This window comes from Semicossyphus pulcher, unplaced genomic scaffold (genome assembly GCF_022749685.1).
Source record: "Semicossyphus pulcher isolate SPU_LCO1_2020_fin unplaced genomic scaffold, fSemPul1.0.p SCAF_14, whole genome shotgun sequence".
NCBI lineage: Eukaryota > Metazoa > Chordata > Actinopteri > Labriformes > Labridae > Semicossyphus > Semicossyphus pulcher.
The window spans coordinates 9521757-9546184 of NW_027211648.1; the positions used below are offsets into that span (position 1 = coordinate 9521757).

The window sequence follows — 24428 nt, forward strand, 5'->3', positions numbered from 1 at the left end:
CTTCCTCTCTGTGCTGTGGACCTGCTCCTCTGTACCCGGTTAACACCTTGTAACACTTTCCACTTTTCCCCATCCTGTTTACCGCTGGTGGGTTTTTTTAATCTTTTACTGTATTTCCCACTTTGCACTCATCCATCTGAGACTTGACTGACTGCTCCTCTGAGCTCGGCTCAATCCCTCCAATGAAGCGGCTGCCATGGCGATGGCAGCGCGGGGAGTTAATTTGACATGCGGCGCCGGATACTTGCTGTCCTCAATGATTCTGAATAATCCTCCATCCTTCTGTGATCTGCTTTGACCTTTTCGGTTAAGCAGGTCCGTCTTAGGAGATGAGCCCAGTTGCTGTGGAAACCGAGTGGCTGTATTGCATAAGATGCATAATGAAGATAAAAACACAAGCATGTCTATCGGCGCATATCTGGCATCTTTCCTCAGGGATGCAAGAAACGAACCTCAACGACAAACTCGCTGTTCACCTCCTGGACCACTAGGGGGAGGTCTTGCTCTCTGCTGGCAGTCAAAGGCTGTCGAGCAGAGGTGACTTTACCTGCCACTCACACAATGTCAATAGTTAGTGGCTTAATCTCAAGTGCCTCCTTGGGCTTTCTGGCATTATACCGTTTTTTTTCTCCCTTCTTTCTTCGACTTCCTTACAGAGCTGCAGAGGGGATTAACCTCAGATCTTCCCTGCCTTTTCAGAGAGGGACAACTGACAGAAAAGGAGAACGAGTCCACTGGTGTCTGTATTTGTGGCGGAGAGGAGCTGGATTTTTCAAGTGTGGTCTTGAATTTCCCGTTATCAAGCTTAGAGTAAATTCCACAGCCAAGCACTTGTTTCTCCTCCATCTCTTTGCATATAAAGCATGCTTGAAGGTCGCAGAAATGACAGATACCTGCATCCTACTTGCCGGGATAACAGCATGTTAGAGGATGCTAAAAGCAGATACTTTATTTGAATGTTTCCCTTCAGGTATTAGAACAATCACCTTTTGAAAGCTATCTTCAGGCACTCCCTTTAAACCTCTTCAGTGCATCCCTACTAGTCAGGGAAACTCAATGGCAGCAACTTGAAGCTTTGATGCTCCTTTGATACCTCAGACTCTTGTTTACTTGCAGCAGCTTTAGTATTTCTCGCTGCAGCGAGAGTAATTTAGAGCAGGGCGCCGACTACAGAGAATCCTCCTTGGAATATACTGAAATGCAAAGAGATTGCGTAATTGGGCGGAAGGATAACTCAAAGTAAAATCATCCAAACATAGATTTTTGTGATGTTTTTTGGGTTATCAGATTTCAGAAGTCACTGGCACACGGAATGTGAAGCAGCAGAGGCGCATTTGAAATGCGGGAAACGAGCTATGGCGCTGCCGGTCCAGCTGGAGCAACGCTCATTTTCCAACACCGCTCTGATCAAGAAGTAATTTGACCCAAAAGAAGCGGGCCGTGATGTAAACACTCGGCTCTGTTAGAGCATCTAAAATGTCTCGCCATTTGTTCTCTAACGATTCCGCGCTCCACCTCCTCTGCCCAATGCAGACCCTTGGGATCATCCTGGCGTCATTTATCGCCCTGTGCAAGGGGGGGCTAAATGAAACCATGCGGGGGTCGTGATCCTTCCACATCTGGCAACATTTATTTGCATTAGCGCTGCGGTCTCTAATCAAGCAAACACAGAGGCCACACACACAAACCTGGAGGTCAAACGGTTCAAAGGGCCGTCATGAGTAGACTCGGTGACATTTTCAATCCTCGCGACTGCCTCCTTGAAATGTGATGGCTGCTTAGCTTAGCTTAGCTTAGCTTAGTTAGATAACAGTTTGACATGTATTCATCTGTTTTGTGTTAATTCATACGTCTATAATTTATCTCCCTCATGAGCAGAACTAAACTGCACCGCAATCACACACTTAACCAGCTGTAAACTCCAGGATTTAACGCCCTTTTAAGGAGGCATGTGTCCACACACTAACTCTCTCAGCCACATTGCTTTAGATTTAGCGTCGCTTAAGAGGCCATCATGTCTGAAGACACCCAATCGTGTGTAGCCCGCACGGCTTACATGAGATTTAGCCTCACTTTCAGAGTGACACAGCAGAGGAGGAGAAGCAGGATGCATCTTCCGTCTACAGTGACTCTCCTTTTAAAAAAAGCCACCCGGAGACTATCCACCTGTTTACATATGCACGCCTCAGACAGATGTTGAATAATTCATCCACAGAGGCGGACAACATGCAGCTGTATTTGGGTTATGGGGGTGCATGGGTTCTCTCTCTCTCTATCTCCGTGCCTGAATTTACGCAGCCCAAATTATAGGCATTACTTTGCAGGCAGAACAGGGCAAAGCAAAAACTAGGACACTTTGCATAAAGGATCCGACCGAGAGGCACAATAAGATGTGAAAGATGGCGCCGCGGAAAGGTTGTTTGAAATGATAACAAAGACCTGTTAGGATGGGGACGAGTCAGTCAGTGTGATTTTGGAAAACTGTCTCCTTTAAGAACTCGAGAGTCTTCTGAGGATGAGTTTTCACATTTATTTGCAAATGAGCCTGTTGCCAAATAATCCCCTTGAGTCGATTCCCATCGTGCTGAGATTGGATTGATCCTCAGTGCAGCTCAAGTTATCGACACATGTCGGAGGAAGCATGAAGAACCTGAGGAAACAATGTAGTTACTACATCTCCCTCCTGTTGTTGTTGAGGGTAAATACCAAACAATGGGAGATGGATGCAGACACACACTCTTAGGACAAAGTTAGCAGGGGTGGCAGCGCTCTGCCAGACACAACTATCCAGAGGTTTATGGCTCACAGGTTTTAGACTCTGCGCTGCCTACGCTTGCCCTTTGGGCCTAATGGACACTGATGGAAAATGACTCCACTGTTCCAGCGATCCATCAGACGCCCTCTCTCCCCTGCGCTCTCCCTCTCTCAGAGGCCATCCATCAGGCCGCAGCTTTCAAACAAGCTCGTGAACTTTATGGGCGCTTAACATGTGCAGCTGCGACGCATATAAACCGCCTTCAGTCATACAGATGGTTGTACTAAACAGAGCTAAAGGCAACCCTAATTACAATGTTCAGTTTCTCTCCGGGAAGCTGCAGTAAATCATCTTAATTTGGCTTTTTTGCGCGTAAATACATGTCACATTAACATTCTCTAATGAAAAATGTTTTGTTCTGAGTTGAGTCTTTCCTCTTTACATCTCCGGATGTGTATCACCGGGACGCAGTGAGTCAGCCAGCCCCGCGTCCCCAGAGGCAGAGCGGCACGGCACGGCTGCAAACCCCGCCCGCGCAGGGAAGAAAAGCGAGCGCGAGATGAAGGGAGAGAGAGAGGGGAGGGGGGAGTGGTGTGTCGGTGGGGGGTTCCTTAGACCGAATCAGGGTGCCGGTGAGTGTCGTTGCCGCCATAGGTGCAGGTTGCACGGGAGCATGTTCGGATGAAAGCTGTGATCATCAGCGGCTCCCCGGCTGCGCTGACACCAGCGTGACGCACAGAGAGCGAGGGCGCACCGCGGCTGGAGTCACATTGGATTAGAGCCAGAGACAGCGGAGGGAGCACCAAGTTGAGATGCTGAGAGAGCTCGTGGTACAGTGTGTGTGAGGAGGAGGATGCTCCCGTCTCGCGGTTGTTATTGTCTGATAAGTTTGGACTGAAAACGCCGGAAAGGAGCGCGCTCATCTGTCTGGGATGTATTTCTTCGAACTGCACTGAGAGAAAAGGTGAAGTGGACGCAGTTTTTTCGGCTGTGGAGAGATTCTTTGCGCTGCGAGAGGAGCAGAACAAAGCGCGCGCCAGGCTGAACGCAAATCTGGGTAAACAAATATGACGGCCGATTTTGACGTTTTCTCGCGTTTGCGGATCAGCAACGAAATCGACGATAGAATTAGAAACCTCGGGTGAATTTTGGAGTGTAATCAATTGTTTTTTCATTCTACTTTTTCCGGACACAGAGGGGATCTAATCTGAGTGGCGCATCCATCTCCCAGGCTGCGCGTAATGGGAGAAAAGTTTCGGACCTTGCAGAGGAGACGCACTCTGAGCATCCCGCCGACGACTCGTTTTTAAATAACATGTGAATCTCCCCCTTCCTTCCGAACGCTGGTGACGGAGTTTAGAAGTGAATCTGAGTTATTCAGTATGACTTGAAACAGCCTCGGGGTTATCAGAACTCGCATTAAGCCAGTTAACGATCCATGAACCGCCGACCCGATTTGTCCAAAGACGCGCAGACGGACATTAATGATCTAGCGAGGATTTCTACAGCAGCAGCAGCAGCAGCAGAGCAGTGAAACCCTGAACCCACCGAGAGAGAGAGAGAGAGAGAGAGAGATTCCCTCCTGGATGTCTATGATGTTGTGCCAGCTCGGGCAGAGGTGTGTGATGGAGGTGGTGCTGCTGACCGTCCTGTCCTGGGTGTCCGTGTGGGCAGAGGAGAAGATCATCTTTGACAGACATGCTGTCTACTGGAACAGCTCCAACCCCAAGTGAGTGTTTGTCAGATTTAGGCCTAAAGTGTGAGTGTGAGTGTGTGTGTGTGTGTGTGTGTGTGTGTGTGTGTGTGTGTTTGGACATTATTTATCTATCTGCCTGACAGTATGAATCTCACTGTAATGATAAACACAAGCAGCGTGGAGGCTGAGTCTTTAGGGAAGCGCACACTTCCATTTTTTCTGTTCACATCACTCCTCCCGCTAAAGCCCTTTCTTCATGTTTCACAAGTGTTTATTTTTTCAAATATTGGTGTCTTTAACAATGAACAAGATGGACACACACACACACACACACACACTCAAGTAGAAGTGTGTGTGCATGTGGAAGCACACTGGATATTTAGTTCTGTGGCACAGGGAGCTCCTTTTGTCTCAGACAATAAGGGCATCCTGCCTCCTCTTCTCATCAGTGTCTAGAGATTTACTCCCTCTCTGTCTCGCTCTCTCTCTCTCTCTCTCTCTCTCTCTGTTGCTCTCTCTCTCTCACACACACACGCACACACAAAGCCATTACCTTTTCTCTTTGCTAATTTCAGCCCCTCATGCCAGGAAACACAAGCGCACATTATTTCTCCGTCAATTGGAAGCACTTGGTACAAAAAAACCACAACCATAAATAAACAAACACAAAGGACAACATAAACACACGCATGTGCACGAGGCTGCACACACACACACACACACACACACAAAACAACACACACACTTGTCTTTAGCCGGGCCTCTCATTGACATGGGGCAGAGCACACTGGGCCCGTCTGTCTAATGGTTTGTGACAACCTGGCCAGCTTCTCTCTCTCTCTCTTCCTCTCTCTCTCTCTCTCTCACACCCCTTCCTCCTCTCCTCTTCCTCCCCTCCCTCCCTCTCTCTCCCAGGTAGATAAATAAACAGTGAAAGTGCTCCCTCTCTCTTGCTCACGGCTGAATTAGTCCAAACTAACGTCCCAGTCTCTCTCTCTGCATTAACCAAACACACACACACACACACACTGAGCTAACAGGCCTGTCTCTGACTGCATCACTTTTCCACAGAAGGCTTCTCAAATATTTAACAGGCGAGGGGGAACATTTTCTCCCTTTCTCGCCGTCTCCCTCTCTCTTTCCGTCTTTCTTCTTCGTCTCCTGCTTTTCCCACCACACACACAAACACAAACACCTACACATAGCTGACGTCACCCGATAAATTTAAGCTATATGGACGGATGCTGGGGGCGCTGTTATTCCGTCAGGGTCGCATACGGAGAACTCCAAGCAGAAAGGGGGCACATCAAAAATGCATTGCTGCTAAAGCAATGAATCTGGGCGCTGGAGCCCTGGCGAGGTTGGTTCCCCCTGTTAGACCCTGGCACTGTCATTGCTCACGCTGTGCCTTTTTTCTGCACACACACACACACGCATAACTGTCCCGCTGCACTTGTGAGGACCTGCCACTGACAACATTCATTCCTCCACTTTAATCTAAAGCTAATTCTCCTCCTAAACTTCCAGGATTAGAGGAAGTTTGTTGCGCAACCGGCCCACTGGCAAAAAGAGACAAGACGGCAGAAAGCGGAATCATCCCGGCTCATGTAAAATGAATCGTCTGGTTCTGCTTCTGCTGTTGCTTTGGGGTTTTATTTACCATGTTTTGGCCATAATAATAGTAAGACTGTATTCACCAAGTCGCTCGCTGTGATCTGTGAATGCTGTGAAATTGCTAAAAGAAGTCCAACAGGGGCAGAAATACGAGCAGTCAGAAGATCAGACTGGTAAACAGACTTACTGGGAAGAGAAAATGGGGAAGGGAAGGATTCCCCAGAAAGAAGGTTTGGGGGAATAAACACCCCCTATTAGTAAAGCAGAATAATATAACTCCATTACAATTACATGAGGAGAATCTAAAGTCTTACCAAAGTAAAAGCATGGAGGTATAATCAGCAAAACAGCTGATTTAAGTGAGATTAAGCTTGTTTGAAAAGCTTGTTTGAAAAGCTTGTCTGATGATTCTACGCTACATCTTAAAGTGAAACTGAAAATTAAAATGCTTCTCTCTGGAAATGGAGTGGAGAAATGGGTTTCCATTTAACGCTAGTTCAGGTACAAAGGCCTTAGAATGTAACTTTGGTAAAACACGTCTTTAAATGGGAAAGAAAATTGGCACCAACGCCAACCGTCCGTCAAGAAACATCCACCCCAGTTAGCAGTGTTGTGACCAAGTCATCTTTGCTCAAGTCGCAAGTCATTTAGTCCAAGTCTCAAGCAAGTCTCGAGTCATTTTTTCTTGGGCAAGTCGAGTCACAGGTTTTGTCAAGTCGAGTCCTTAGTTAAGGCAAGTCAAGTCCTGAGTCAAGTCACTTTTTTTCCACCCAAGATGCAGCACTCTTACTTGTAGTATCCGGTCTTTATTAAGAGAAAAGACAAGGTATTAGCAGCTCATCTAATAATGATATTATTGGCCAATTTATATGACGTGTTCAGAAAGTATGACAATGAATTGTATCTGTATTATCTTGGCACAGACGCAGCAATGATGATGGTCTGCTCTGAGACAGTATTGAGTAGTAACGAGTACGACTGATGAGGCTTCTCTTTGGGGGCTTTGATGTTGCGTGTTGCCATAGCAAGTAGTTTGACTGACAGCCAGTCATCCAATTATGACAAGCACATACCGGGGAAAAAATTTAAAATCATGATTCCCAGTTTGCGCTGCATACATACTTGATAGTTAGACAGAAACTTGACAACATTCAAACTTATGAAAGCCAGCAAGTCATCCGAGTCATCATGCCTCAAGTCCAAGTCGAGTCTCAAGTCATCAACACAGTGACTCGAGTCCAAGTCTCACGTCCACATCTCTGGCAGCTAGTCGAATGATTGCCTGGTTAAACCTCGCCCAACTGTGTGAAGAAGTTCTGCACTCGCAAAAAGTGAAAGACTGTTTACAACATTTTACTTTCAGTTTTATTCCCAAAAAAGTCTCTTAAATGCAAACTGTTGGGTTGTTTACAAGCAGTTCATTATTTGATCTTGCTTTTTTTTTTGCTCCATCTGACTTAAATGTGGAAATGTTGCCTCATCTCCAGATCTCAGCCGCCGCTTCGCTACATAAAGTGTAAGAGCAAATAATAAAACCAAGCTGCACTCAACTCAAAACATCCTTTAAGGTTTCATTAACTTCATACCTCTTTATCTTGCTTGATTTTCCCGTGTGAGTCATCCTAACTTTATATATTGAACCCAGACCTCACTCCATTGGTAGTAATCTGGAGGAGATATTTCAGAGGCGGCGAAATGACACAAACAGCTGGCTAAACGAACAGCTGTGTGTCTTAATTGATCACACTACATCAAGCACACAGCTTGTATTGAGCTATCAGGATGTGTTGTCTCTTCTCGTGCTCATCAAAAGTTTGCACCCAGCCGAACGACTTAAGAAGGACTTTTTTTTTTTTTTCTGCAAGGTCACAAGAACCGACTTTGTAGAATTTGTAGGATTGATAATCAGTCGCTGTTTTGTACGGCGGGTAGAAACTTTGTTTTCAAAGACGGGAGTGTGGGAAACAGAAGAAAGTGACAAGTGAAGGGATGTGTGAGAGCTCCCCCGAAATAGTGCTAAAAATAATTCTTTCTCCTGCGGACCTACTTTTATTCTGACTGGGTGGAGGGGATGATTTTTATGTTGTATAACTCAATTATTTCTCTATGTCAGTTTACAAGTTTTACACCTGGTGTGTACATTAAAGTATCTCAAATGCTCGGTGGTGCAGTGGTTGGCGCTGTCGCCTCACAGCAAGAAGGTTCCCTGTTCAAACCCTGGTTCGGACATGGGGGGGGGCTTTCTGGGAGTGCTTCCTCCCACAGTTCATAGACAATGCTCGTTCAGTTCATTGACTCCAAAATTGTCCGAAGGTGTGAATGTGAGCGTGAAGGGTTGTCTGTCTCCATAGCCGCTTTTCCACTGGTCAAAAGACCTGCTAATACCCGGCTTTTTTGCTTACTGGGAAAAGCTACATTCGACATTCAGATCCGGGTCAAATGCACTAGACCCAGGTAATTATCGCCTCGGCTCGGATCGGCATTGATGGGAACGCAAAACCTGTGTCAACACGTTAATCTCTTCTCAGGTCTGAAAAACCTGCGTCAACTGGCAAATTTCGATGGGAAAGGGGTACTAGTACGAATCCAGGGTGTACCCCGCCTCTTGCCCAGCTGGGAAAGGCTCCAGCCCCTTCGCCAACCTGAACAGGATAAGCGGTATAGATAATGGATGGATGTGAGAGCGGTTGCTTGTAGAGAAAAAAGAAACACCTGATTCTGATGTTCTCTTCAACTCATTTCTCCTCAGTGTAGTTTCAGCGAAAAAAACCCACCTCCGAAAACAGACTGTACACTACCTGACCATCACCAAACTGCAGCGGGACAAAGTTATCGACTAACTGGCGAACACAGTGAAGCCGTTGGCAGCTAAAGAGCCAGATATTTCCCCTGGGAGTGGTGGAGTCTGAAAACAAGAGAGTGAGCACTGGACATTTGCCGATTGGCCAGAAACGTGATTCAGAATGAATGATTCACTAACAAAGACCGGGGCCGCTTGTGAGGTTTAAAAGGTAGTTTATTCGGGAGGGATTTCGGAAATGATTGTATGAGGGTCAACGGGGGGATGAAAGGGGGTTGATTTGATTCGTGCCATGGCTGGAGAGGCTAAGCACCGTAGGGTGGAGACTCAGGGTGGGGGCCTTTTTCTGTCATCACCCCCCTGTAGCTCCGATAACAGAAGAGGTCGTTTTGAATGAGGTGTGGTTTCTTTCCTGAACATTATCATGAGTTCATTGGTTCAAGTTTCTCTGTCTGTTGGATGGTAAACAACAAATTTATCAATTTTAAAAGTGATAATTTTTCTAAAACTACATGTATCTAGCCTTGTGTGTAGTTTTGTATTTTAAGAGCTTTAAAGGGGGGTATTATGCTAATTTCAAGCTTCATATTTCACTCTATGATACCTGTGGAGTAGCTTAGCATCATTTACAGTTAAAAAAGCTCATCATTTTTCTCACACTGGTGCTCTGTGCAGGTCCTCTTACAGCCTCTGTTTGAAAGGACTCAATCAGCTCTGTCCCTTTAAGAAACCCCACCCCTACAAGCCTGCTTTCCTCTGATTGGCCAGCTCTCCGAAGCCTGCCTAGGGGCAGAATTTAGTGTTTGAGGCACGCCTTCTAGCCTGTGGCCGTGCTACTGAGTTGTTGGCAAAGAGTAAACTTCACTTTTTTCGATTTGAAACGAATGTCTGCTGCTGTTGTCTGTTGGAAAAGTAAACACTGATGACTTTCCTTCACAGCCAAAGACATTTTTAACCAACTTGACGAGCAGAGCCGTCGAGCAGAGCAGTGGAGTGTAAAAAAATTTCCGAGGCAGACTGAGCTGCTGGGTGGGCGTGTCCTTGATCTGTGCCAGGGGCAGGAAGTTCTGCTGCGTCTCAGACAGACGCCCAAATTTAGAGTTCCTCGACTTTGTGACATCACAAAGTGAAGCGTCTGGAGACGTCTGTGTGAAACCTGGCGTTCACAGCAGCCTGCAGACTGCATACTTTTACCTACAGATTTGAAACTTCACCCACATTTAGTCTGAACATCCACCATTGTAACATTATATATATGTCTAAAAATGTGAAACAGCATAATACCCCCTCTTTAAAAACTGAAAAACATTTTCCTGTTCCCTTAAAAAATCCATAGACTTTTTCTGGAGCTACCGTCTAACTTAGAAGTTGTTCCAAACTAAACTTGGATACACTCTTCTCATCACACTGGAGCGACAGTAAAAGTTTCAGTAACAGATCCAAATTTTGGCCGAGTGAGCTGAAACCGTCGGTGTGGAGACTGGCGAGAAACCAGGTTTGATATATTTTGGCGTAAATGTTCCTTATGGACGCCATGGCTCCATATTTTAGAAGAAGATATATTTGTCTTCTTCCTCTCTGTCTTCCTCATTCTTGCCTGCTCTACTTTTCCCTTTGCTTGCCTCTCCGCCATTATTCACCATCCACGCTGACATGTTTTAATCGTTTCTTACCTGCTAATTAGCCGTGCTGCCTGTGCGTTAGGAGCGCCTTGATCTCAAAGAGACTAACCTGGATAAGTCACGATACATAAAGTGAGTTAAACAAATGTTCCGACTTGAGAGAGGAGGCGTATTACAAATTGGCCAAACCCTTTATATGGAGTGCTCTGGCTCTCAGCGGGGCCTATCTCTTTCAAGGTCTCGCTGGATAATAGAAAATGTACGAGATAATCCAATTCAAACGGCTCCGGCCACTTCTGGTCACGGCGGGGAGCAGCGTTAACGCACACTCCCAAGTGTTGTCCGTGCTCGTGTTGCGATGAGATACGTGGCGCTGCAAGTACCTAACGCGCATTATCACGCCGATGCTGCAACACAAGAACAGGATCTGAAAATCTCCCACACGCACATGAAAGGGATTTGTGCAGCTCGCAGGAAGGAATATAGGAGGAACACACACGTATGAATGGACGTACACACCAGCGCGAGCTTAGATTTAGGTCACAAACTCTCACACACAATCACATAGAACCAGAATGGCTGCTCATTGAATACAAGGTTAGGCCGCCTCCATTTTTCTATTTACTCACTGTTACACACAAACACACAGAGGAAGCTGGATATGGGGCACATGCACATACAGCCAGACTGGCTCGCTATTGAATAAAAGCCCATCATTTTGGCTGGCACACACACGCACACACACACACACACACTGAGCCCCTTCTGGCTCTCAGGCCCATTTTATAAAGCCTGCAGGTGAGGGGGCTTTGTTCACCCCGAGCAGCTAATGTGCTCAGAGCAATGGGCTCTCCTCCACACACACACACACACACATAGACTGGCTCAATGGTCCAGAAGGAGCACCTTATCTAATCCCATGGTTTATCCTTCAAAAGACTTTCTTTTCCTCCTCTTCTTTGTTCCTCCTCTCTCTTCATCTCCTCGCCTTTGAGGAACTCCTCGTGTCAGTGAGAGCGCCGATGGTTGACACCCTCATTCTATGGGACGGAGACGATCTCCTTGGAGACGCGCATGCACCCACACACACAGCCTTTGAGGAAGGAGTGACTTATGCAGGGAGCGCCCACACACTCATACATATAGACTGCAGCACAAACTTTCATATACATGCGCACGCTGCATGATGCACGCGCCATCCGAGTCCTTGCACGTAAACACACACACACACACACTCACGCGCGCCATCTCTTCGCCGCGTCCCCTGTGGCGCCGAGTGATGTGTGTTGTCACTAGCACTTCCTCATTCCTACCGCACACATTCAGACACACACGCAGATACACACACAGATTTGCATCCAATTTACATGTAGACTTGTAGTCACCCCCGCTCAGTTACTGACAGTTTGTCAGACTCAAACCTGCCCCTGGGTTAAATCCATCTTCCACTGCAACCACCACCACCGCCCACTCCACCCTTCTCTTCTTCCCTCCATCCTTCTTCCTCTCCTTCTCTCCGTCTGTGCGTCTCCCTATCAAGCTCTCATCTCCCACTCTCTCTTATCTCCCCTCTCTTGCATCACAGCTCCCTCTCTCTCTCTCTCTTGTCCCGTTGGGATGTGGTTAGCATGTTTTTCTTGTCCACGACCCTGAACTGTGCACGGCGCCTCGGGCTACTTCTTTCTGTACATATATACATAAAGCTGCAGTACATCAAGGGTTACGCGTTGCTGCCACGACCCACATTATTGGACAGTGTATGTGTTTGTTTAAGATGTCAGTACTGCTAAAGTTCACGCTGGGAAGGAAGCAGTCTCCAGAGTTATCTGTGGAATCAAGAGAGCCTTTCACATGGCTCTAAAATGAGTAATTAAAGTCGGGGCTCCTGCGTTGCAAATGATTTCTCCCAGCTCAGCAGGAGCGACAGTTACATAACAGGATCTAATGTAGCTGATCTTAGTCATCAGCAGATTCAAAGCAATGATTGGCAGGAGGAGGTCAGTTAAATATTCCGGGGCATTAGAGTGGAACGGTTTCGTCTGCAGATATTAAATACTCACCAGCCGCTTTAATTGCAGTCTGAATTCAAAGCGGGATTATAGAACAAAAAACGTCTGTGATTTTACACCAAAGGGACGTTACTGTATATCATCCAAGAAAACTCATACCTCTGTATCTATTAGTGAGGGAACAAACAGCAGCATGATACATATCCTCAGGAATTATCCAGTGGGAGGAACACTCGCAGGTGTGATGAAACACACACGCACACAAACAGATGTGATACTGGCACGTTCTGCAAAATCTGCATCTACAACAATGATGATACTGATAGAAAAGGATTTTGTAATCTTGCGTTTTATTAAATAAAAAACACCTCTGCATCTCAATGCTTCACATCCAGTAATACCAAGTGTTCAAATCCTCGTCAGATGGTGCCATTTTCCCATGTTGGGAAGCCATTGTTCCTGCTCTGGTGTGTTCATAAGCTCTAATAAAGATGTGTACATTTACTAAAACCACTCAAATATTGCTTTACCTAACTAATTAAAAATGCTAATTAAAATCTTAACAAGACTAGGTGAAAACCCTTTTTGCGCTTTTGTGGGCAATGTGTTACAAGGACTGTCCTTATGAGGCCGATGACAACATGTTTGAAAGCAGGCGCACGCTGCAGACGTAGGTGAGGACAGCGGGCGAGCAGCGGAGGAGCGATCCCGCCTACTCCACCGAACGAAGTATCCAGAGCCGTATAGATAGAAAGTCGTGTCACTGGAGTTCCAATATGCTCGCAACTCTCTCTCTCTACGGTTGTGGAAGTACCGTCACTCAGTCACATACAGACCCGTGTGTAGGGCCGACCCCGGTGGTCAGCCAAAAACTAAAAATAGTATTTTGCCTTTATTGATAAGACCGCTGAAGAGAGACAGGAAATGTGGGGAGTAGAGAGTTGACATGCACCAAATGATCGGCAGGGAGAGTCGAGCCTGCGATCAGTGCATCGACGACTGTAGCCACATGGGGCGCCTGCTCTACTGCTAAAGCTACATCCTGCATGCGTATGCTTCAAGCTCTAGAGTGGGAACAATAAAGACGGTGAAGATGTGTGCATTTACTAAAACATTAAAATATTGCTTTAACAGGGTTAATGCTTATTAAAAACTCTCTAGTAATAACCTTTATGTATTGAGCACTTTTCAAAGTTTTCAAAGTGCTTCACAAAGGCAGCAAGTCATGAAATGATCAGGTTTAAAAACACAACGTATACTGACACAGTGTGGGCCAAATATATGAGGAGAAAAACCTAGAAAATACATAGAGTTAAATAAAGTTTGAGGTTTCTTAGTAATACATAGTTGGCAAGTTGCCAACTTTTTTGCTGACTTTCTATTCCAACTATGCATGAATTTTCCCAGTTGGGCGCTCATATTTCTTATTATACCCACACTTCATGAACGCAACATTGACTGAGGACTAATAGATTCACACTTTAGGCAGCTGTGTATACAGTATGTGTATACAGAATGAAGGAGCACAGTGGAAAAAGACTGTAATGCTTAAAGTTTCCTAATCATCATGAAAGTCGTTTTAATAAGCAGAACGATGCCAGACATTCATTAGTTGTGAGTTCTTCCATGTGAGTATTTGCTGCTTTCATGTTTTATATCATTAAAAATAAACACCTTTATGTTTGGTCTCCCGACTCAGACCAATCAGCTGACAGACAAAGGCATATTGTTTTTCAGCCCAGGTGTAGCTGATTACATTAATTAACGGTGGCTGCATTCGGTGCAGGTGGCTCCCAGGCTCGGCATCGTTAGCGTGATTTAATTACACCTGTGCTTTGACAACACGCTCAACACGCAACCAAACATTTGCTCAAAGACGTCACTTTCACTTCCACAGTAAGCGACGGGCCTTTCTGTGCTCCTTTTGTTTGCTACAGACCGAACAATTACTCGATTCAAGAAAGATACAATCAGCTTTGTTATGAAAGAAAATGTATAAGTGGCAGCCGGAGAATTAATTCTGTTGCCTTAATTCAAAACTTGCCTTTAATTGCCAACCACCTTACAATACGCTAAATTTAAAGGTGGTTTCTTAATGAAACACCATTGAGCTTTGAGTTTCCACGAGCTTTGATTTAATTTTAGCTGTGCCTGACTTTAGCATTCTCATATCGCTGCTGTATTAGTTGTTCTTCTGCTTGCTGTCAATCAGTCGAAGCCCACGGGAAGGAAGGAAGTCTGTACGAGGAAATAATAACCTGTCTTATACTTCTGTTGCTCTATTTAAAAATATATATTTTTTCTAGTCTAAAGAAAGTGTTAAATGCTCACATGATAATCACACATGTAGGGAAATGCCAAATTCCTGCACCTTGTTGGGACAAAATTTGATATGGACCTTCTGTTGAAGAGGAAAGGTTCATAGCTTGCCCGTTTTTGGCTTACAGAGCAGCTCCAGTCATGTTTTCAGACATATAAAATGCTCTGCTTGAAATAATAAATATGCTTTTCCTGCTGAATATGTTTAATTACCTTGCAAAAATCCTCCCGAGGCGTCTCTTCCTTCTCCCTCCCTTAAATATTCCTGAATCTGCATAGGCCCCGCCCACTATGTGGCCCCTCTGTCGCGAAAACAGAACACGTCTCTGCCATCGTTTAGTCGAACGTGTTGAAACTTAGCTAGCTTGAAATGTAATTAGTAGTAGTAAAGTTAAAGTAGCTGGCTTGTGCAGTGGTTGCACATAATGATATGCGTCACCCCGTCCATTAACAGGATCAACGTCTCAAACCCTGCCAGTCTGACAACGGGAATATAAAAACTTCTCGCCTGTATTTCAGTTTGATTGAAAGAAAACTTTAAATGCACTCTGTCACTTTCTGGTAATAATGCCTCATCTTCTCTTCTCTTCTTACCTTGTGTGACACTTGAGCTTTATTTTCCCATGACAGGCTGATGGCATCTCGGGCCCTCGCGCCACTTTGGACTGCCTGTCATGTGTCACACAGCTCGCTGTCAGCGCATGTTAAAATTAGCAGCAAAAATCGATGCTAGCTTGAAAAACATCTCGCAGCACATGATTTTATTTCTCTGTGGCAGCGATATCTCTGCCTCTCTATAGGATTAAGGATCTTATTCTTCCTGTTATTAAGGTAGTGGCTTAGAATCATAATCCTTGTCTTAGAAGTGATTTCTTTTTCAGGGTACAGGTTCGCCCAAAAAAAAACAACTTCCAAGCAGCCCTGCTCGCATGCATTTTTTAGAGGGGTGCCATGTTTTCAGATTTCCAATCCTGCCCTGAGAGTGTCTGCGCAAGCTGCAGAATATCCTCATCATTTGATCTGCCCAAAGAGAGTAATGATCTGTTTAGTATGTCAGCAGCGTGGCAATGAATCTGAAATGGATACCAATGTTTACTTAACATCCCCCCACGTTTTGATTGTTCATGCAGAGGTGCAGGTTGGGAGACTTGTGCAGGGTGTGCTGCTTCTGTTGCAGCTTCTGCCGCTACCTCCCCGCTAATGAGGTTTGTTGATGGTAATGACTATGGCAGTGATGGTGATGTAAGTGCTTCGAAACAACCTGGGGAGATCCCAGGAGTTGTTGTTTTAATGAAGAGAGAGAGAGAGAGAGATAAGAGGGGGAAACAGTCGGAGCCAGGAGATGGAGGAAGTCAGTGAGCCGCGGGTTTTTAGAAGAGACGGCGGGGCCAACGCGCTGGATGAGAGAATGAAAGCGTGAAAAAGAGAGGACGGAATAGGCAGACACTGGCTCCGAATATGAAAGATCCCAGACTGCGCTCAATACATAGCGTACAATAGGCATTGTCATTCGTGCTCCATCCTTGTTTCCGCTCCCCTCTAATACTTTTCCTCAGGTCCCGGCTGGTTGTGCTGATTGTGTTAGCCGAGCGAAAAAAGAATAGGACTCTTTCAGTTCTGTCTGCTTGATGCTCTGATGGGACCCCGGTCGCTCAGGCTTCATATAGACCAGCTGGAGGCTGATAATAACACACACACTTCTGTCTGGCTACGCCTCGGACAGGCCCTGGGAGACGTAAAAAGACAAAAATGTGAAAGGGAATTGGAGAGATCTGCTTGAAGGATTAGGGACACTCGGAGCATGAATATGAAGAAGGACAAAGTTGAGAGTATTACACTTTCATTTTTTGCAAAGACGAAACAAGATGAGAGTTTCTGGTGGTGGGGGGAAGCAAAGGAAGGGAGATGCAAATGAAAGAGAAATTGGGTGGAAAAAGAGAGGGAAATTGGTGGAAATTGAAGGAGGAAAAGGACGATAACTTCTTGAAGTTTGAGGGCAGACATGCAGCGGAGTAGTCGGGGGAGACAGCATCTATAAAGACATGGTTGGATGGTCCCAGCAGGTGAATGTCAGGGGGCTGGTATTACAGGGGAAACACTGGCCTTTAGCGCAAAGCTGCGCCCCAATGTTAAAGATGCCCTCCGGCGCTCGCAGCTTTCACAATGAGAAGGTTGGCATTTAAACTGGGGGAAGTGGAGACGGAGAGATCACGTGACACCGTGTCAATGAAGAGTTGACCTCGCTAACTTTCACGCTGATAATAATGAGGTTTTCAGCCGTGTATTCATGAACAACAGGGTTATTTTTCTCCTCGTCAGTCTGCACAGTGGCTTCACGAGACCTTTGGCTTGAGATAGCACGAGTGCGTTCGGTGCGCGGAGGGTATATATGTGGATGCGTTGGAGCAATAACGAAAGCCGGTTTTTCATCCTCATCCAACGAGAATCCCCGGCAGATTTCAAACAGTGGGAGTGGAAAGTCAAACAAAAGAAGGAGCGAGTGAGTCATTTGCATTGTAATCCATCAGACAAGGCAGGCGGAAAGCGTCTAATTCGCAGCCAGCTACGGACGCCCTGCTACCTCGTTTCCATCCAGACTGGGGCCTCCGTAAACAAACCCTCATTTTACACTATGCTAATGGGACATAATAAGGCAGAACCAACAGATGTTGCAGCGCTCTCATGATTTTGTAACTGCTGCGGAGTAAACTAACTAACCAGCACGTTGACTCTCCCAGGTGTCCATAAGCATCCACCTTCTGCTTCACTGTGCCATTTTGTCAGAGCGTCTAACCTGCAGAATAATCCCCACCTGGGGTCTCAATCTGAGCACGACTCCGAGGGCTTCATATGAGAAAACTGGCCTCTAATCTGATGTGCCCGCAGACAGAGAGGATGAGAGGATGCGACGATGACAGCGCCGATGATATTGATCGTTCTGATATGATGGAGGTGATACTGATGGCGCCGGCTGATGACAGCAGAGGTGATGGAATCTGTCATCGCCGTCCGCAAACCTGGCTGGAAACATGCCTTTAATCTCGGCGCAGACGCAGTAAACACATAAATTAAAACGTACGATACATTACAGATTCAAGACAGGTTCAGATCCATTTTATTCCATGCAGGTGTAATAGCTCATGTGGCGCTGTGGAGGATGCTGACAGCCTCAGGAACAAAAGACCTTTAACTCAGGTTGGTTTTTGGCCATCTGCATTTTTACATAAACAGGCTGAGAGGAAGATTCAAGCTCATGTAGGGGCAGCTATTGTCAGAGTTTTCTCCACCTGAGGAGTTTATTCAGTTATGTCTGCTGCCCGTGTGTGTAGAAATTAAGTTTCAAACCTCTTCTCTCCACCATGCTGATGAACCATCAGCATCTTAACTTAAAAAAAGCGATATTCAGTGTTTATTTACACAATCGAAATAAGTGTTGATCATGAAACTGATGCTTCTGATGTTCACGATGATGACAAGGATAATGAAAACAGCGGGAACATAACGATGTGATTATAATTGTGATGAGGAGGCTGCTGACAGCGGTGATGAGAGGGAGTCTGAGAGCCATGGCGATGTTTATGTGAGGTTGATTATATTAATGCTAATGATGATGATGTAATGATGATGATGGCAGCGGTGATGAAGAGGATGGATGGAGTAGAAGAAAAGGAAATGTAGAAGCTGTAGGCAGGGACGTGGATTTTGAGGATGGTTGGTTTGCATTTGTATTAAGCTGGTAGTTCGAGTAATATTGACCAATAACGTATCAGCAGGCTGCGGTGTATGCAGGAAAAACAGTCTGTGTGGAGACCAAAAGCAGGCAGAACGTAATGCGCCGTAATGACATCCCAACTCCCTTCAGCGGCTATCTGACAATGATTTAGCTTCTTATTAATCTCTATAAACAGACATCTGCATGCTAACAGCTAACAATCTGTTCTAGATCTAAACTTTAACTTGAGATACATTACCTTGACGCTGTGTCACGAATGCCGTTCAGCGTTCAGATTTCCCGACTCCCTCGAATGCATCATAAACGAACGATCCGACTTCCGTTCAACAAACGAGCATTTTAAAAGTTTTCTTCTCCTCTTAAGGACAGACCTGACAATGCTTCATTTTTTATTCTTACTAATCTGCATGATGGCGTTGAAATTTCGGCAAAGGTAAGACCCGTTAATCAAAGTAAATCACAAGAAAAACGGCGTCTTTTTCTGTAAACAGTGCAGCACGCGGGAAAGGAAGTCTTGACAGGAAGACGTTTATCGCTAACGGCTGGCTACACGCCCGGCATGATCACCTTTGAGGCTGTATCGTCGTCAGACTACAGCCGATGGGATCCGAGATTGTCTAAAGGAAGATAGGAAGGAAAAAAATATTACTTGTGAATACATACAATGTAATACTTTTTATATATTTCCTGAGCTATCTGGGATTTCAGTGCTGTTTGTTTATTTCAATAATTGCACAACGGACTTATAACTTTCTGTTTACCTGGATGTTTTTTTTATTGCGTGATTACAATGATCTGATTAACTGCTGTAATAATGATACCGAGGAGGAGGAGGATGATGAAGGTAGTGCACCGTGATGAGGAGAGAGAGAGAGGGAGAGAGGATATTAATAACATGTTGATGACCGTACCAATAATGATGACATTAAAAGAGATTATACGGATGATTAATGAGATTAAAGGGAGATGATGGAGATGACTAGTTCGTGGTGACGGAGATGATGAGGGAGGGAAAGAAAGCTATGAGGAAGATAACAATACAGATGATGATGGCTTATATTGACAGTAACAATAATGATTTTGATTTTAAGAGATGATGTCATAGTGAAGGATAATGGTGTAATGAGGAGACATCATAGTGATCATTTTGCTATTATGATGGTAGCTAAGTTGATGGGCTGCACGGTGATGAGAGGCTAGCGCTGTGGCTTCCGGCTTGAAGGTTCCTGGTTCAAATCCAAGTTCAGACGAAGTGGGCCTTTCTGTGTGGAGCTGGTATGTTCACTCTCATTCCAAAGACATGCTCATTAGGTTCATTGGTGACTCTAAAGTTGCCCGTGAGTATATAAGGTTGTCTGTCTCTATGTGTCAGCCCTGTGATTGACTGGTGATCAGTCCAGAGTGTACCCTGCCTCTCGCCCAGTGACAGCTGGGATAGGCTGCAGCCCCCCAAATAATGCATGCATGGATAACACAGTCAATGATGGTGGCTGAGTATAAAAGTGAGAAATAAAAACAACAATTATGGCAGAAAAATGATGAAAGTGAAAAAAGATAATCCTTTTAGGGATATATTTTGTTGTTTAAAGTTCTGATCGTGAACATTTCAGTTTTGTTCTCTTTGGCGGTGCCTATGGTGATAATTGTGGGAGCACACTTCCCAGATATCCAGACAGTGTTGCATGTGCGACGTCCACGGTTGGCTCCGGTTGTAACTCTTGATTTTCCTCGCTTTTAGACTGTTTGCCTTCTTCTGAGTGTCGAGTTTGTTTCTTTTTCTTTGGATTTTCACTTATTGTTGAAGTTGTATCTGTAGTCATCCATCTTTTTTTGTTTGTTCAGCCATAGTAGATTACTGTTTACTCGCAACACTTGCAGAGACCGGAAAAGCAGCCGCTTAGCTCCACCTACCCTCTCTGGCAGACCAACCACTGCTGGCTGATGGAAATCGCGTCACTAACTGGGCGCCGCTTGTGATTTTCTCCCCCTAAAGTCGCCACAGACACCCAGTCTGTAATACTTCAAATGCAAAGGCTTTCATCAGTGGGCCATAGGCTCAATTGTGTTACCTCATTCGGCGATAGATAGAGACTTCACAGACATTTATATACATGAAAATCTCGAAGATTACTTCTAAGAGGGGGTATCATGCTGTGTGACATTTTAACACATATATAATGTTACAATGTCCACACTAAACGTGGGTGAAGTTTCAAATCTGTACGTAAAAGTATGTTGGACTAATCCCTTAGACTTCTCAGCTCAGGCTGCTGTGAACGCCGGGTTTCACACTGTTTTTTCTGCACGCAGGCTTCGGAGAGCTGGCCAATCAGAAGAAAGCGGCCTTGTAGGGGCGGGGTTTTCTTAAAGGGACAGAGCTGACTGAGTCGTTTCAGGCAGAGGCTGTATCAGGCACCAGTGTGAGAGAAATGATGAGTTTTTTGAACTGTAAATTATGCTAAGCTACTCCACAGGTGTCACAGAGTGAAATATGAAGCTTGAAATTGGCTTAATACCCCCCAATAGCTGCTACATTGTTGATACAGTGATTACTTTAAAGATGATGACTGATGCTAATGTAGAAGAAACTGATGACAGTGATTGGACGATAAAGATAATTATGATGATGGCGATGTTGAGGTTGAGGATGATGGCAGTAACAGTAACGATGACATTGATGCTAGCAGAGATGATGTTGATGATTTGAGTGATTGCTGTGGTATTATAAAGACGATAATAACGCTGATCAGACGAGGGGAAAAATAATGCAAACTCCTCAAAGGGATTTTCAAAGCATAATGTCGACCGTGTTGTTGACAGTAACCATCATAATGACGCTAATAGACAGGGTACCGTTGCTAACAGTGGCTGGGCCGCTGTGATGATGAACGTGGTGAAGAAGAAGTCAAAGACAGTGTGATTAATAATGTGTTTGAAGTGCTCGCAAGGATAAAAGGATGATGATGAGTCACCTCCTCTTTGCTGTTCTAGCCCCAAAACAACCCCTTTAACTCCCCCTAAACTCCCCCGTCTCTCCCCTCCGTGTCTCTCCCTCTTAAGGAGGTCTGCGAGGAGAGAATCAGAGCACTCCATTAAGATTCCTCTTCTCTCCCCTCTGCCGCCTCTCCATGACGAAGAGGAGAGGAGATGTGAGAACATTATTAGCTCTTTTTTTTTTGAGGGGAGGCTGTTCTGTCTTTTCTTTGACTGGAAGTAGAAAATGAGGAGATTCTCCGCTGATGAGATTTGCTCCACACAGCCTCAGAGAGCTGTTATGTCACAACTGTTCATTTCCTCCATTGTGTCCATCCTTTTTCTATATTTTCAGGGCGTGTGTGTGTGTGTGTGCGGGGATAGTGAGCCTTTGTGTTTCTTTGCCCGTTCTGTCTGGGGGTTTAGGTACGTCTCAGGAGTGTGTTGACTCCAAAAAAAAGATCCTTACACTGTTTTGAAGAGCCTAATCAAAGGCTGGCAAATTTTCCTCGCCTCTATGTAGTTCTGAGGCGGCTGGCGGGCTCCTCTTCGCTCGGCTTCCCTCCCTTTTTCTGCTCGCTCCTCACCCACCTCCTCTCATCCCTGATTACTGAAGGGGCTGCAGGAGGGCTCTGTTCCTCACCAGTGCTTTGTGTTGACGTCCTTATTAGCTGTTCCTACCAGGAGAACGTGCTTCCTGTTCTGCAGAAGCAGCCGCTTTTCTTATATCCCACTGCGGGTGCGCGGACACAGGTGGGTGACATGAGGCCCCGCTGCGGCACCAATCATCCCGAGCCCGAGGTGAAGCCCGAGACAGGAAGGAAGAGAGGGATAGTAAAGGGTGTATTTATAGTTTTTGCACAGTGGTGAATTAAATTTGCTTAACAAGGAGTATAGCTCTGAGGGCCTTCCTCATTTGTAGAGACAAGAGTTATGAAATAAGTTTCCAAAAAAATCTGTCAGCCGTGTATCTTAATGAGATTAGTGTCTGAAGCAATTACGACGTGATTTGTCAAAGAAACCTGCACAAAAAAATGTTTGAAACCACATTAAAAAAAGAGGAAAAAAAGGGGACATGGGAGGAAGCAGAGGAGTGGGAAGAGATGGACGAAAAAAGAGGACGAAGAGGCGAGCGTGAGAGACGGAGAGGAAGAGAGAAAAATTGACAGGAGGCGTGTTGGGCTGTCTCTGGGAGCGCTGAGGAGTATAGGCTGTGGCATCCGCTAGTGGTGCTGCATACTCTCTGTTTGATCAAACGCACTTCAAACAGCCGCGCTGACTTCCTCTCGCGCACGGTCGGGAGCGGGCTTCTCCCTCGCCCGTGTGTGCGTGCGTGCGCGCGCGGCTGCGTGTTTGCTGAGGAAAGCGTTATTGATGTTTTGTTTATCTAAAATGGGTCAAGCTTAAACAAAACAGGCGCAGCGTCTACAGCGGGCTGCCGTGTTGACTGTGCTGTAATCTGCGGCTCCCAAATCGGTGAATAATGTTGATGAATGACCCTGTGTGTGTGTGTGTTTGTGTGTGTGTGCGTGCATGTTCTGTGTTTAGTTTGACTTGTGTGAGCGTCTGAATGTGCTCTACTTTCTCCATTATCACTCCCCCGCCACTCTTTTCACCTCTATTAAGTTATTCGCCATTAATCGCTCTCTACATCTACTTCATTTCATGTCTTAATTCTCTGCCCCCTTTGTGGATCTCCTCTGCATTTCTGCGTCTTAAAGAGCTGCGACTCCAGAGAGCTCATTAAAGCCATTAGCAGAGAGCCGAGTCACACAATAGTTAGTCTCTTTCTCTCTCCTCTCGTCGTCGCCTCTCATGTCCGAGCAGGAACGTCGACCTCTGACTCCCCCGCTCGTCCTTCACCTCTGCAGGTCGCCCCCTTTTCGCACATGTTGCATTATGCTCACATGCCGCGTGCTCGCTGCGACTTCTTTAATTTCCCTCCATTAAAATCACCCCAACACAGTCCTCCTGTCACATGAATGTTTGATTAAGAACATTATTGAAGCTTAGATTGATGAATAATTGATCGGCAAGGTGGGAAGTCTGCGGGGAGTCGATTAGACACGGGCCAGGGAGTGTGTTTGTGTGCGTGGGCGGGTAAGACATGCGTGTGTGTGTCATTGAGTATGTATGCAAAGTGTGTGTTCGAGAGAGAGTTTCTGATCGAGCGTGTGCGTCCACGTGTTTCACCGTGTGCGTCGGGAAAGGGAGGAAGCTGCTCCTGAGCATGACAGTAAGCGAACACTCAGCCTGCAGCTGATGGTAAGTCAGTAACGATCCTGTCTTAGGAGATAATTCAGGATGCTCTTTGATGTTACGCTAGACACTTTAACCTTGCATCAACACGTCAACATTTCCGCGTAGGCAAAATCAAACTGCTGATGCCTTTTTTCCCCCGCCATCTCCTGAGCGAGACGACGCAGGAAAAAAAGTTGCGAGAGGTCCTGCTTCGAATCCAGGACGAGCCTCCACTTTGTCACAAGGAAATCCAGGTAGCAGACATACTTACACAAGTGCAAGCAGAACACGCTCACTGGAGCTGTTGTGTAACTGTTGGTCAGTTCAGTCAGCTGTGGGTGGAGGTGTGAATAATGCTGCTGTGTTAGATAGGTGTTAGATGATGTGAAAATAAAATGATACCAGGGGAAGAGAGAGTGAACGCACCTGTGTTTTTTTTTTTTTTTACCCCCCAGCAGAGCCAGAGGGCCGTCAGGACTGTGGAGACACATCCGTGTACCTGTGATGTTACACGTAGCTCTCTAATGGCACATTGACGCAGGTTTTTCAGACTTGGGAAGACCCGCTGATAGATGGCGATTGTCTCTTTTCCCATTGCCAGTGGAGTATACTCCTGTCGGTCTCTTTTCTGCTGCGTCACAAACGCGCCCGAAACAGAGCAAAAGA

General features: G+C 45.7%; 1 protein-coding gene across 1 annotated transcript in view; it reads left to right on the top strand.

The window, feature by feature from the left end:
• Positions 1-3405: 3405 nt before the first annotated feature.
• Positions 3406-24428, top strand: part of efna2a (ephrin-A2a) — an 88469-nt gene continuing 67446 nt past the window's right edge. The window contains exon 1 of the mRNA XM_069662042.1: positions 3406-4484. Coding sequence (XP_069518143.1) covers positions 4342-4484 — 143 coding nt within the window. The 5' untranslated portion in view covers positions 3406-4341. The remainder of the gene's footprint in view (positions 4485-24428) is intronic.